The 15,455-nt window shown below is 56.2% G+C and overlaps 1 protein-coding gene across 2 annotated transcripts in view; it reads left to right on the top strand.

Moving 5' to 3' along the window:
• LOC132382894 (serine protease 33-like) overlaps positions 1-15,455 on the top strand; it is a 98,424-nt gene that overhangs the window by 78,206 nt on the left and 4,763 nt on the right. For both annotated transcript variants that reach the window (XM_059953432.1, XM_059953431.1), the window contains 3 exons: positions 1,553-1,579; positions 2,917-3,079; positions 11,809-12,077. In XM_059953432.1, the coding sequence (XP_059809415.1) occupies positions 1,553-1,579; positions 2,917-3,079; positions 11,809-12,077 (459 nt within the window). The remainder of the gene's footprint in view (positions 1-1,552; positions 1,580-2,916; positions 3,080-11,808; positions 12,078-15,455) is intronic.

Below are 15,455 nucleotides of genomic sequence, written 5' to 3'. Positions count from 1 at the left end.
CTGATGAAGGATCTTGGCCTGAAATGTTTACTCTTTTCCATAGATACTGCCTGACCTGCTGAGCTCCTCCAGCATTTTGTGTGTTGCTTTGGATTTCTGGCATCTACAGATTTTCTCGTGTTCAGATGAGATAGAGGCAGGAAAGTAGCAGTGAAACTAGAATGCAGGGAATAGGTTTAGGACGGAGATGGGGAAAAACCGTTTTTCCCACAGAATACTGAATAGTGGCCATTGTTTTCTGAGGGCTGTCGAGTCATGGCAACGGAGTTACAAGATACGGAAGTAGATTAGCAGGCCTTGCTTCCCTGCAGATGCTGCTGCTGCCCAGAAGGGATCCGGCCAGATTCGAACTCTGGACCATCTGCCTCAAAGTCCAGTGCGGATGCCACTACACCACTAGAGGGCTGCATCATTAAGGCATAGGTGGACAGATTTTTGCATAGCAGGGGAATCGAGGGCTCTGGGGGAAAAGGCAGGGAGGTGGAGTGATAATTCATCAGCTTACTGAATGGTGAAGCAGGCAATTTCCAGAGAGCCAATGCTGTACAAGGAACATTGCCAGCGGTGCTGGGCCCCTGATGCGCTGGCATTGGAAGCTCACGAGAATGATTCTATGAGGAGAACTTGGTGGCTCTGTGCCTGCACTCACTGGAGTTTAGAAGAATGAAGGGGGGAGGGGGAGGTGGATTTCGTTGAAAACTACCGAATACTGAAAGGCCTAGAGTGGACGCAGACGGCATGTTTCCAATACCGGGAGAGAATGGGCCAGAGGGCAGAGCTTAAGAATACATGGCTGCCCCTTTAGAACAGAGGCGAGGGGGAATTTCTTTAGCCAAAGGATAGTGAGTCTGTGGTGGCCTATTTAAAGTAGAAGTTGATGGGTTCCTGATTAACCAGGGCATCAAAGGTTATGGGGAGAAGGCGCGAGAATAGGGCTGAGAGGCAAAATAAATCAGCCATAATGGGATGGTGGGGCAGGCTGGATGGGCTGAATGGCCTAATACTGTTCATCTGTCTTACAGAATAAAGATCAATTGTGGCAAAACTCTCCCTGAAACTGAGTCCGTCTAGTCCAGGCAACATTCTCATAAAACACGTACAAACAATGGAGGAACTCAGCAGGTCAGGCAGCATCCGGGGAAAGGAGCAGTCTACGTTTCAGGCCGAGACACTGCCCGACCTGCTGAGTTCCTCCATTGTTTGTACGTGGTGATTTGACCCCAGCACCTGCAGTGTACTTTGTGTTTAACATTCTCCTAAATCTCTTCAGCACCAGTACCGTCTTGGCAATATCGTTCCAGTAACAGAATGAGTGACAACGCACACAGTTGTGTGAAGTCCAGTCACCCATTGTAGTCTGGTGGACTTTGTCCTTGCACGTTGTCACTGTGTACTGCAGTTATGGTCGAAATGACAATAAGAAGTGACTTGATTTGTAAGGCATCCGAGGGTGTGATCGGTCGAGCGGAAGAGGTCCCCCCTCTCTGGTGAATCTGTTAATCTCCCACCACAGACTGGAATGTGGTCAGACTCATGGATTTCTCTCTTCCAGGTTTACGGACGGGGGAAGCACAATACCGTAAGTTCCAACGAGATCCTGACGAGCTCAAACGCAGCTTCGACGTTGTGCGGGGAGACAGGTTAACCCCAAAGATGGCCTCCAGGCTTTGAGAGGGGTAGTGAGGAGGGAGCTGTGTGGGAGGAGTGAGGAGCGAAAGCAGTGGGAGGAAGTGAGGAGGGAAGGAGATCCTTTGGTTCCTACCCTTCCTCAAAGCCGGAATTGACGTCAGATCTGGCTGCCCCTGACCACAATTACCCTGGAGTGTTTGACCAGAGGAATGTGCCCAGCTGACAGAGAATCACTTCTTTCTGGCAAAGCACCAGCTCCCCACACACCCACTCTGCCATCCCAGCGTCCGCCTCGCCCTCACCCACAAGAGGAGATGGCTGCCTGCAAAAGGTAGGCCTGTCGTTGTGCTCCCAGCAGTAATGTCAGGTCAAATTTCTCCACACAGCAATTCCAGCATAGGTACCTTACAGTGCCATTCCCACCAGGCTGGGAACCCTATACACCCATTCCCAGCAGAGTGCCACCCCACAGCTTCCTGATCCCAGCAGACTACCGTTCTGCTACTTTCTGGCCCCAGCAGGCACGGACACAAGACAACTCAGATCCCAGTAGATGCTGACCTTACTAAACGCTGATCCCAGCAGAGGTTTTCCCCAATACAAGCTGATCCCAGCAGACAGGAGTTCCAATATACCCTTGTCCCAGCAGACAGAGATACCGGTAGACCCTGGTTCCAGCAGACAGGGATACCGGTAGACCCTGGTTCCAGCAGACAGGAGTCCCAATATACCCTTGTCCCAGCAGACAGAGATACCGGTAGACCCTGGTTCCAGCAGACAGGGATACCGGTAGACCCTGGTTCCAGCAGACAGGAGTCCCAATATACCCTTGTCCCAGCAGACAGAGATACCGGTAGACCCTGGTTCCAGCACACAGGGATCTCAACAGAAACTGCAGTAAGCAAACTGGCCCCCTGGTCCCAGGAAAGTGGGGTCATTGTAAAACTCGCAGTACATACTGATTCCAGCAGAGCTGGGTCAATCCCAGCAAAGTTAGCTCAGTGATCCCAGTGGGGAGAGAAGCAGGTACCTGCAGTGCCGAGTCCGGCGGGGGAGGGAGGGGACGGTGTCCAATGCAAAGTCCCGGGGGGAGTGGATGGTGTGTCCGATGTCCAGTCTGGGGAGGGTGGAGACGGTCTGTCCGATGTCCAGTCCCAAGGTGGGGGGGGAGGGAGGGGACGGTGTCCAACTCCACGTCTGGGGGAGGGGGAAGCCCTGGTCCCGGGGTTGGGAGAATGTGTTTCTGTGGGTTGCATGACACTAACTGGTTCTCACTTGCTTCTTCAGCCTGTGGGCGTCGTGTGATCAGCAATCGGATCGTGGGGGGAACGGACGCGATTGACGGAAGTTGGCCTTGGCAAGTCAGCATCCATCAAGACAACAAACACATTTGCGGAGCAACGCTCATCTCCGCGGACTGGGTCTTAACAGCAGCGCATTGTGTAGCGAGGTACGGTCACTAGTGCCTCACTGGGCACACACAAGTTCAACAAGATCTCAAGTAGTTCATGTCCTGCTGGGTAGTCTAGAGGAACCTTCACTCTGTTTCTGACCCCGGGAGTGTGTGATGGGACGGTGTGGAGGGAGATTCACTCTGTGTCTGACCCTTTTTTTTTATTACAAAATCCTTTATTACAAATTTCGGTGCTATACAATATATACAAAACAGTGGCAAACACAATTACTGCACTACAAATAGACAATAGACATTACACCAGAATGTTGCCATCCCTATCCACGATGGCATTTACACCCCGCGGAGCCCAACGGTCTCGAAACTCCTCCAAGGCCGCTGTGGACTGCGCGTGTTCCTTTTCAATAGTTACCCGGGCACGAACGTACCCCCTAAACATCGCCAGGCAGTCTGCCCGGGGAGATCCTCCTGCCACCCATTTCCAAGACCCATGGATGGCGGATTTCGCCAGCCCCAGGAGCAAGTTGACTAGGACATCCTCATCCGTCCTTGCCCCCTTCCTTACTGGATGACCATATATAAACAGGGTGGGACTAAAATGCAGCCAGAAGGCGAGAAGCAGCCCACGCAAATATGCAAAAAGAGGCTGCAGCCTCACACACTCCATGTACATGTGGTACAGGTCTCCTCCAGCCCGCAGAAGTGGCATGTGGGTGGGAAGTCCATGTACAAACTGAAAAACTTATTGCAGGGCACTGCCCTATGCAGTACCCTCCAGCCGAGATCCCCCAGGTGCATGGGAAGAACCCCGGCGTAAAGGGACTTCCAGTGGGGACCCTCCTCACCTCCGGGGTGGAAGGACCGACTGCCATGGCGTGTCAGGACGGTGTACAAGGGCAAGGAAGTGGAGGATGTGGAGTAGCAGCCCATACAGATACCTCCTACTTGCATCCCTGAATGGGACTGTGGGTATCGATGAGAGACGGCTCAAGTTGTGTGGACACGGCTCCCGGAGAAGGTTGCGGGGTCTGGGCCCCACCAGCAGCTCGGCCTGAGTCGGTCCACACAACTGAGCCGCACCGACAGCCACTGAGGTAGGGCAAGGGCCGGCCAGGACCCCGCCCTCCGCCTGAGGAGGGGATTCCCGGCCTGAGGCGACCATGTTCCAGACTCTCAGTAGGTCCTGATAGAAGCCGGGCAGACTTCGCAAAGCAGTACGGCTGACACCTGCCGGTGGTAGCCGCATGTCTTCATGAAGACAGCAGCCCCTCCGGAGGAAGAAAGTCGCCAACACGTGCCACCTGCAGAGTCCTGAGGCGGAGAGCCGCCAGCTGCGTTCGGACGCACACCAGCGACTGTCCGCCCTCTCCCACTGGGAGACTCAAGACCGCTGCAGAGACCCAGTGTTTCCTGTTGCCCCAGAAGAAGTCCACTAATTTCCTCTGCAGTCTTGCAACAAACGGGGCAGGAGGGGCCAAGGTGACCATCCGATACCACAACATGGAGGCCACCAGCTGGTTTATGACCACCACCCTGCCTCGATAGGAAAGCACCCTGAGAAGGCCTGACCAGCGCCCCAGCCGGACCATGACTTTCGTCTCCAGGTCCTGCCAGCTCGCCAGCCAGGTCTCCCCAGAAGGACTCAGGTAGACTCCCAGATAGAGGAGACGCCTAGTACTCCACTCAAAAGCTCTCATCTCCTCCGGCAGGGAGTCCACCTGCCACTGACCCACTAAGAGTCCGGAACATTTTGCCCAGTTGATTCTGGCGGAGGATGCTGCCGAGAAAACGTCTTGGCACTCGCGCATCTTCCGCAGGTCATTGGAATCTGTCATCATGAGGAGTACATCATCGGCGTAGGCCGAGAGGACGACCTCCATGTCTGGTTCACGCAGAACCAGACCTGTCAGTCTTCGCCGTAGGAGGCTCAGGAATGGCTCGACACAGATCGCATACAATTGACCTGACATGGGGCATCCCTGACGTACTCCTCTCCTGAAGGGAATGGGTGCTGCCAGTGATCCATTGACCTTAACAAGGCACTCTGCGGCAGAGTATAGGAGCCGAACTCCTGGTCAAGAGAAAGAAACGCTGCCGGGGACCCAGTCTCCTGGTGCAGGTGGATCAGGTCCCGTACTAGGTGGACATTGTCCTGGATGGAGCGGCCCGGGACTGTGTAAGATTGGTCAGGATGAATCACCTGTCTCGGTACTGAACCAAGACGGTTGGCCATTGCCCGGGCGAAGATCTTGTAGTCCGCGCACAAGAGGGAGACCGGGCGCCAGTTCTTTAGCAGGTGAAGGTCTCCCTTCTTGGGCAGCAGGACCACGACAGCTCTCCGCCATGAGAGGGGCAATTCCCCAGTGGCTAGGCTCTCCCCTAGAACAAGGCTGTAATCGACCCCCAGGACATCCCAAAAAGCCTGATAAAACACCACACTTAGACCATCTAAGCCAGGGGATTTACCCCTCCGGAGTTGCCAAAGGGCAGCAGACAGCTCCTCCCCAGTCAGGGAGGCGTCCAGACGCGCTGCGTCATCAGGGCTGACCTTTGGCAAATCTTCCCAGACCTCACTGCACGCCCCCACATTTGACGGATCCGGTGAGAATAAGGACCGATAGAAAGTGCGGATTTCTTTGATAATTTCATCAGGATCTGTGGTGGAGGAGCCATCAGCAGCTGCTTTTGAACTCCCCGCCACTTCTCCAACGAGTAGAAGAAGGGTGAGCCGCGGTCCAAATCTTGCAGCATTTGGATCCGCGACCTCACATACGCACCACGGGACTGCTGAAGCTGCAGATTCCTGAGTGTGTCCTTCTTCTCCTGGTATTCCTGCCACATTTGATGGTCTCCACCGGTCGGACCAAGACGGGACTCTAGGTCAAGCAACGCTCTCTCAAGCCGCTCAATCTCAGAGCCCCGCCTCTTTGTCGACCCCCCTAGTGTACTCCCGACATAAAAACCGGATGTGGGCCTTGCCCACATCCCACCACAGCCGTAGGGAGCCAAACTCTCTCCGTCTCCCTCTCCAGGTGGCCCAGAACGCTCGGAATGAATCACGGAATCGGCTGTCCTCCAGCGGCCGGTTGTTAAAGTGCCAATATCCAGACCCCACCCGAGGGTGCAGAGGAGTAAATTCCATCCACACAAGGTGATGATCCGAGCACGACACCGGCCGCATGGAGGACGCCGACACGCAAGAGATATAAGCCCGAGAGATATACAGGCGGTCTATCCGGGAACCCCCCTCTCTAGATCTTCTGGAGAAGGCGCTAGAGTCGGGGTGAAGATTCCGCCAGCTGTCCACCAAGTCAAAGGAGCCGACTAGCTGATGCTGGGTCGCGTTGGAGGCCCGAGCGGTCCTCCACCTCGAGGGTACAGTTGAAGTCTCCCCCGAGGATGACGCAGTCCCCCGGGTCGATGGAACTCAGCAAGGTGGACAGCTGACAGAATAGGCGCGTCTGCATCACCCCGCGCCTCGGAGCGTACATGTTGATAAAATGTAATGGTACACCATCCAGGCGCACAGCCAGGTGGAGCAGACGGCCGGGCACAACATCTTGGACTCCTACGATTTCTGGCCGGAAGGTTGGGGCCAACAGGATCGCCACCCCACTAGAGTTGGAGCTAAGGTGACTCATGTAGACCCCACCCTGCCACTCCAGGAGCCAAGCGGGGTGGTATGGGTATCCTGCAGGAAACTCACCGCGTATCTCCCATCCCTGAGGACTGAGAGATTGTTATACCTGCGGGGAGAGCCCCTGCTACCGTTCACATTGAGACTAGCTATGGTAAGCTTCATGTCGGGAGCACACTAGGCCTCAGCACCAGTCCCCTTCCCACTGAGAGCGATGGCGCCCTCAGCCGCACTCTCCCGAAGAAAACCGAGAATATCCTTTGCTTTCCGGGCCCGACTGCTACCATCGCTATCCTGTGACCCACCATCTCCCGAAGGAGCGAGGCTGCTTTTCATCCTGATGACCCGCACCAGGTCATCCAGGAAGGATTTCAGCTACCGTCTGTCATTCCCTGACACAGCATTCCTCTTCTCCTTCTCCTTCCGTCTGAGGATGACCCTCAGGGACTTCACCAGCCTCGGCATGCTAGGCCAGCGAAGCGAGGCTAGTTTAGGCCGATGCTTTGCACCAACAGAGGAGTGAATAAACTCTCTGATCTCCTCCACAGGTATCAATGGGGACCTCTCTGGAGGGGTGAGGATGTCCATTGTCTCGCTATCAAATGAATCCCCCTCCAACCCTTCACTGCAGACAGATCCCCCACCGTCCTCCTCATGTGGTGTATAAGGTGGCTGCCCCGTAACCTACATTGCTCAGCGGGTACCTCCCCTATACCTTCCCGCTCCACCGTCGCAGCAGTCTTACCCACAGTTGCGACGATGGAGGGAAAATCCCAAAGGACTCCCTGCAGGCCATTAGTTGATGGGGTCGGCATGCAGGTTACATCACCCTCCCCAGGAGACAGGCATGAAGAGGACCCCAGCAGCTCTGGCCCAATGGATTCACTGGCAGCCTGATGCTGACTGTGAGAGAGCCTGGTCTCCTCTCCACCTGTACATTTGCCTCCAGGGAGGCGCTTACTGCTAAGTCCTGGGTGGAGGGCTCCAGGTCTGTTTTAGGCGTGCAAACAGGCCCAGCACTAGCTTCATGCACAACCACACCACCCACCACAGGACTGGTGGCTACATCTGGGGATTCAGGGTTAGACACAACTCCCACCCGGATCCCCACCCCTTTCTGGGACTCCCCCTCATCTGCATTCTCTGCCCTCTTGGGGGAACAATCCCATCTCCTCTTCAAGCTGGAGGAGCACACAGGTGCGGAATTCACCGACAGCGCGGTACTCTCCGCTCCTATCGCCCCGTCCAACCGTACTCTTCCCCGAGCCTCCCTCTCCACCTCAGGGCAAATGGGCGTGAGCTCTGCGGTCTCGGGGGCCGACTTCTTCACGTGTTTCGACTTCTTCCTCGCTTTCTTGCCCCGCACAGACTCCACCCTGTCCCTCGCCTGAACCTCCCTGCACATAGCCCCAGGAACACTCGCCTGAACAACAGGGGTAGGAGCAGACGTAGGAATAGGGGCAGGGTTAGAGACAGGGTCAGGGGCAGGAGCAGGAGCAGGGGTCGGCACAGGTGTAGGAGCAGGAATGGGATCACGGGCAGAGGTAGCTGGGGCACTAGTTCCTGAAGTGGACTCCCTGGGTTTTCGGGTGCTAGGACAGTCCCTCCGAAAGTGCCCCACCTCCCCGCACGCATGGCACCGTGGGCGCTCAGAGCTCCAATACACCTGATAATCTACCCCCTCGTGTCGGACAGTAAACCGGCCCTCAACTTCATCCTCCCTTTCCAGTTTCATGAATACCTGTCGCCGGAAAGAGATTACGGTCCGGAGGGTGCGCCTCCTGAATTTGTGCCTGATGGCAGTTATCTCTGACCGTACTTGCCCCAAGCAGGCCAATGCGGGAAGCAGGTCCTCGTTGGGGATGAAAGGCTGTACGTGACCGAGGACGATGCGTTGTGTGGGAGCTGTCACTAGCTCCATCTGTAAAAAGATGTTCTCCACCGTGATCCCTCTACTGAGGGCCCGATGCACCAACTCATCATTCCTCAGGTAAAACACCGCCTTCCCGAACTCCTTCTCAGCGGCCAAAACACCACCTCTCCCCAACAAGTCCTCCATAGCTTCCGCGCACTTTTCCAGCGTAGTTCCAGTTCGCAAAATACATTGCACCCCGCGTTCAACTTTCACTGTCCGAAACAGGGCGTTGTCCGAGGCCGGAGAGGCAGCCGCCTTTGCATAACTCCCCGCAGGCCTGCGACTCCCTGCAGACTGGTCCGGCATGTTACTTGTGTGTCTGAACCGAGAATGATACGGTGGTGCTGGTTATAAAGTCTCGGAGTGAGTTGAGTAACTGGCGGGAAAAGTTTGTACTCGACGGTACCTTGCTGGCTGCGTGCCAGAAATTCCAATGCCAGGAAAGGCTCCGTTAGTCCTGTAGAAACTTCCAGGCCGTGAGAGGTCGAGACGTCTCAAACGACGGTTCAGCTCCAACACCGAACGAGAATCCCGACGATAGAGATGGAAGGAGGTTGCCCCGATGTCAGTGGGGACAAACAACGTCGTTTGCCTCCGGTTTTGGGAGCGAAACTGCTTCACGGCGAGTTGCCAGCGGCCACAGCAGGGTGCTACGCAGTTCGAAGCCGTCAACGAACCCCGTCCAAACTAGCAGAAAAACTCCAAACGAAGCTTCCACTCTAAACCAGCCGCTCACTTAGAAGTTCAAGGAACGTTGGAAACCAATTTCCAAGCAATTCAAGACCTTCATAAAGCAGTTTTTCCTCAATTTCTCCCAGCGCAATCAGAACAGCTCCACTCTGTGTCTGACCCCGGGAGTGTGTGATGGGAGAGTGTGTGATGGGAGAGTGTGGAGGGAGCTTCACTCTGTGTCTGACCCCGGGAGTGTGTGATGGGAGAGTGTGGAGGGAGCTTCACTCTGTGTCTGACCCCGGGAGTGTGTGATGGGACGGTGTGGAGGGAGATTCACTCTGTGTCTGACCCCGGGAGTGTGTGATGGGACGGCGTGGAGCGAGCTTCACTCTATGTCTGACCCCAGGAGTGTGTGATGGGACGGTGTGGAGGGAGCTTCACTCTGTGTCTGACCCCGGGAGTGTGTGATGGGTGATGCACCATCAATAACTCACACTGAGACGTAAGGCGAGATATCGGCTTTTATTGACTGGAAGAAGGAACCAGGAGTGAATGTCTATCATACAATGTCTTGGAGACTGAGGCCGAGCATCAGGCCTCAGATCTCCTTTATACAGGGGCCTGTGGGAGGAGCCACAGGAGCAGTCAGCAGGGGGCGTGTCCCGACAGGCACATAGTTCACCACAATGGGAGAGTGTGGAGGGAGCTTCACTCTGTGTCTGACCCCAGGAGTGTGTGATGGGACGGTCTGGAGGGAGATTCACTCTGTGTCTGACCCTGGGAGTGAGTGATGGGACAGTGTGGAGGGAGATTCACTCTGTGTCTGACCCCGGGAGTGTGTGATGGGACAGTGTGGTGGGAGGTTCACTCTGTCTGACCCTGGGAGTGTGTGATGGGATGGTGTGGAGTGAGTTTCACTCTGTGTCTGACCCCGGGAGTGTGTGATGGGAGAGTGTGTGATGGGAGATTCACTCTGTGTCTGACCCCGGGAGTGTGTGATGGGAGAGTGTGGAGGGAGCTTCACTCTGTGTCTGACCCCAGGAGTGTGTGATGGGACGGTGTGGAGGGGGCTTCACTCTGTGTCTGACCCCGGGAGTGTGTGATGGGACGGTGTGGAGGGAGATTCACTCTGTGTCTGACCCCGGGAGTGTGTGATGGGATGGCGTGGAGCGAGCTTCACTCTATGTCTGACCCCGGGAGTGTGTGATGGGACGGTGTGGAGGGAGATTCACTCTGTGTCTGACCCCCGGAGTGTGTGATGGGACGGTGTGGAGGGGGATTCACTCTGTGTCTGACCCCCGGAGTGTGTGATGGGACGGTGTGGAGGGAGATTCACTCTGTGTCTGACCCCCGGAGTGTGTGATGGGACGGTGTGGAGGGAGATTCACTCTGTGTCTGACCCCGGGAGTGTGTGATGGGACGGTGTGGAGGGAGATTCACTCTGTGTCTGACCCCGGGAGTGTGTGATGGGACGGTGTGGAGGGAGTTTCACTCTGTGTCTGACCCCGGGAGTGTGTGATGGGACGGTGTGGAGGGAACCTCACTGTGTGTCTGACGCCAGGAGTGTGTGACGTGACGGTGTGGGGGGAACTGTGGGCTGGAGGAGACCGTGTACCACATGTACATGGAGTGTGTGAGGCTGCAGCCTCTTTTTGCATATTTGCGTGGGCTGCTTCTCGCCTTCTGGCTGCATTTTAGTCCCACCCTGTTTATATATGGTCATCCAGTAAGGAAGGGGGCATGGAGGGATGAGGATGTCCTAGTCAACTTGCTCCTGGGGCTGGCGAAATCCGCCATCCGAGGGTCTTGGAAACGGGTGGCGGGAGGATCTCCCCGGGCAGACTGCCTGGCAATGTTTAGGGGGTATGTTCGTGCCCGGGTAACTATTGAAAAGGAACACGCGCAGTCCACAGTGGCCTTGTAGGAGTTTCGACACCGTTGGGCTCCGCGGGGTGTAAATGCCATCGTGGATAGAGATGGCAACATTCTGGTGTAATGTCTATTGTCTATTTGTAGTGTAGTAATTGTGTTTGCCACTGTTTTGTATATATTGTATAGCACCGAAATTTGTAATAAAGGATTTTGTAATAAAAAAAAGGAGTGTGTGATGGGACGGTGTGGAGGGAGATTCACTCTGTGTCTGACCCCGGGAGTGTGTGATGGGACGGTGTGGAGGGAGATTCACTCTGTGTCTGACCCCGGGAGTGTGTGATGGGACGGTGTGGTGGGAGATTCACTCTGTGTCTGACCCCGGGAGTGTGTGATGGGACGGTGTGGAGGGAGATTCACTCTGTGTCTGACCCCGGGAGTGTGTGATGGGACGGTGTGGAGGGAGATTCACTCTGTGTCTGACCCCCGGAGTGTGTGATGGGACGGTGTGGAGGGGGATTCACTCTGTGTCTGACCCCGGGAGTGTGTGATGGGATGGTGTGGAGGGAGATTCACTCTGTGTCTGACCCCAGGAGTGTGTGATGGGACGGTGTGGAGGGTCATTTGCTGCGGTTCTAACTGCTGGGAAACATCTTTCTCCCCACCGCCCAGCAATCTGGTGCGCAGATATCTGCTATACTTCGGGCGATATCAGCAGAATGGAATCAACACTCATGAAAACTCGTCGTCGGTCGCCTACATTCTGATACACAGCAAATACAGGACTGCTGAAGAGGGTTATGACATCGCGTTGCTGAGACTTCCCAGATCAATCAGCTTCTCCGACTACATCATTCCCATCTGCCTCCCCAGCAGCACCTACAAGTTCAGCTGTGGTCCCGGTTATTACATCACCGGCTGGGGACACGTCGGGGAAAGCGGTAAGGAATTAGCTAGATACCCCACTCGTTGACAAACGGTCCTCTTGCTCCCACTGGGACTGTCCTTCACCACCTGCACCCGACCGGGCGTCCGACACACCGTCCTCCACCCTTTTCTCTGGGGCCAGGTATCAAGAACACCAGGACCCCCTGTAAATACCATCACGCTCTCCAGGACCCCCTGTAAATACCAACACATTCCCTGGGACCCCCTGTAAATACCGACATGCTCCCCAGGTCCCCCTGTAAATACCGACACAGTCCCTGGGTCTACCTGTAAATACCGACACACACCCGGGACCCTCTGTAAATACCGACACACTCCCGGGGACCCCCTGTAAATACCGACACACTCCCGGGGACCCCCTGTAAATACCGACACGCTCCCCGGGACCCCCTGTAAATACCGACACGCTCCCCGGGACCCCCTGTAAATACCAACACACTCCCAGGGACCCCCTGTAAATACCGACACGCTCCCCGGGACCCCCTGTAAATAACGACACACTCCCGGGGACCCCCTGTAAATACCGACACACTCCCCGACACCCCCTGTAAATACCGACACACTCCCGGCGACTCCCTGTAAATACCGACACAGTCCCGGGGACCCCATGTAAATACTGACACACTCTCCGGGACCCACTGTAAATACCGACACGCTCCCCGGGGACTCCCTCTAAATACCGACACACTCCCCGAGACCCCCTGTAAATACCAACACACTCCCGGGGACCCCCTGTAAATACCGACATGCCCCCCAGGTCCCCCTGTAAATACAGACACACTCCCCGAGACCCCCTGTAAATACCGACACACTCCTGGGGAACCCCTGTAAATACCGACACACTCCCCGGGACCCCCTGCAAATGCCGACATGCTCCCAGGGACCCCCTGTAAATACCGACACACTCCCGAGGTCCTCCTTTAAATACCAACACAGTCCCCGGGACCCCCTGTAAATACTGACACACTCCCGGGACCCCCTGTAAATACCGACAAGCTCCCCAGGTCCCCCTGTAAATACCGACACACTCCCCGGGACCCCCTGTAAATACCGACACACTCCCCAGGACCCCCTGTAAATACCGACACACTCCCTGGACCCCCTGTAAATACCGACATGCTCCCCAGGTCCCCCTGTAAATACCGACACACTCCCGGGGTCCCCCTGTAAATACCGACACACACCCGGGACCCTCTGTAAATACCGACACACTCCCGGGGACCCCCTGTAAATACCGACACACTCCCGGGGACCCACTGTAAATACCGACACACACCCGGGACCCTCTGTAAATACCGACACACTCCCGGGGACCCCCTGTAAATACCGACACACTCCCGGGGACCCCCTGTAAATACCGACACGCTCCCCGGGACCCCCTGTAAATACAGACACACTCCCGGGGACTCCCTGTAAATACCGACACACTCCCCGGGACCCCCTGTAAATACCGACACACTCCCTGGACCCCCTGTAAATACCGACATGCTCCCCAGGTCCCCCTGTAAATACCGACACACTCCCGGGGTCCCCCTGTAAATACCGACACACACCCGGGACCCTCTGTAAATACCGACACACTCCCGGGGACCCCCTGTAAATACCGACACACTCCCGGGGACCCCCTGTAAATACCGACACGCTCCCCGGGACCCCCTGTAAATACCGACACGCTCCCCGGGACCCCCTGTAAATACCGACACACTCCCGGGGACCCCCTGTAAATACCGACACGCTCCCCGGGACCCCCTGTAAATAACGACACGCTCCCCGGGACCTCCTGTAAATACCGACACACTCCCGGGGACCCCCTGTAAATACCGACACACTCCCCGACACCCCCTGTAAATACCGACACACTCCCGGGGACTCCCTGTAAATACCAACACAGTCCCGGGGACCCCCTGTAAATACCGACACGCTCCCCGGGACCCCCTGTAAATACCAACACACTCCCGGGGACCCCCTGTAAATACCGACATGCTCCCCGGGACCCCCTGTAAATACCGACACACTCCCGGGAACCCCCTGTAAATACCGACACACTCCCGAGGACCTCCTTTAAATACCAACACAGTCCCTGAGACCCCCTGTAAATACCGACACACTCCCCGGGACCCCCTGTAAATACTGACACACTCCCGGGGACCCTCTGTAAATACCAACAAGCTCCCCAGGTCCCCCTGTAAATACCAACACACTCCCCGGGACCCCCTGTAAATACAGACACACTCCCCGGGACCCCCTGTAAATACCGACACACTCCCCGGGACCCCCTGTAAATACCGACACGCTCCCCGGGACCCCCTGTAAATAACGACACGCTCCCCGGGACCTCCTGTAAATACCGACACACTCCCGGGGACCCCCTGTAAATACCGACACACTCCCCGACACCCCCTGTAAATACCGACACACTCCCGGGGACTCCCTGTAAATACCAACACAGTCCCGGGGACCCCCTGTAAATACCGACACGCTCCCCGGGACCCCCTGTAAATACCAACACACTCCCGGGGACCCCCTGTAAATACCGACATGCTCCCCGGGACCCCCTGTAAATACCGACACACTCCCGGGAACCCCCTGTAAATACCGACACACTCCCGAGGACCTCCTTTAAATACCAACACAGTCCCTGAGACCCCCTGTAAATACCGACACACTCCCCGGGACCCCCTGTAAATACTGACACACTCCCGGGGACCCTCTGTAAATACCAACAAGCTCCCCAGGTCCCCCTGTAAATACCAACACACTCCCCGGGACCCCCTGTAAATACAGACACACTCCCCGGGACCCCCTGTAAATACCGACACACTCCCCGGGACCCCCTGTAAATACCGACACACTCCCTGGACCCCCTGTAAATACCGACATGCTCCCCAGGTCCCCCTGTAAATACCGACACACTCCCCGACACCCCCTGTAAATACCAACACACTCCCGGGGACCCCCTGTAAATACCGACACACTCCCCGGGACCCCCTGTAAATACCGACACAGTCCCGGGGAACCCCAGTAAATACCGGCACACTCCCCGGGGCCCCCTGTAAATACTGACACACTCTCCGGGACCCCCTGTAAATACCGACACGCTCCCTGGGACTCCCTCTAAATACCAACACACTCCCCGAGACCCCCTGTAAATACCGACACAGTCCCCGGGACCCCCTGTAAATACCGACACACTCCCCGGGACCCCCTGTAAATACCCACTCACTCCCTGGGACCCCCTGTAAATACCGACACAGTCCCCGAGACCCCCTGTAAATACCGACACAGTCCCCGGGACCCCCTGTAAATACCGACACACTCCCCGGGACCCCCTGTAAATACCCACTCACTCCGTGGAACTCCCTGTAAATACC

Source organism: Hypanus sabinus, chromosome 29 (assembly GCF_030144855.1).
Source record: "Hypanus sabinus isolate sHypSab1 chromosome 29, sHypSab1.hap1, whole genome shotgun sequence".
Taxonomy (NCBI): domain Eukaryota; kingdom Metazoa; phylum Chordata; class Chondrichthyes; order Myliobatiformes; family Dasyatidae; genus Hypanus; species Hypanus sabinus.
Note: the sequence above shows the minus strand (reverse complement) of the source record. Positions and strands in the feature narration are given on the sequence as shown.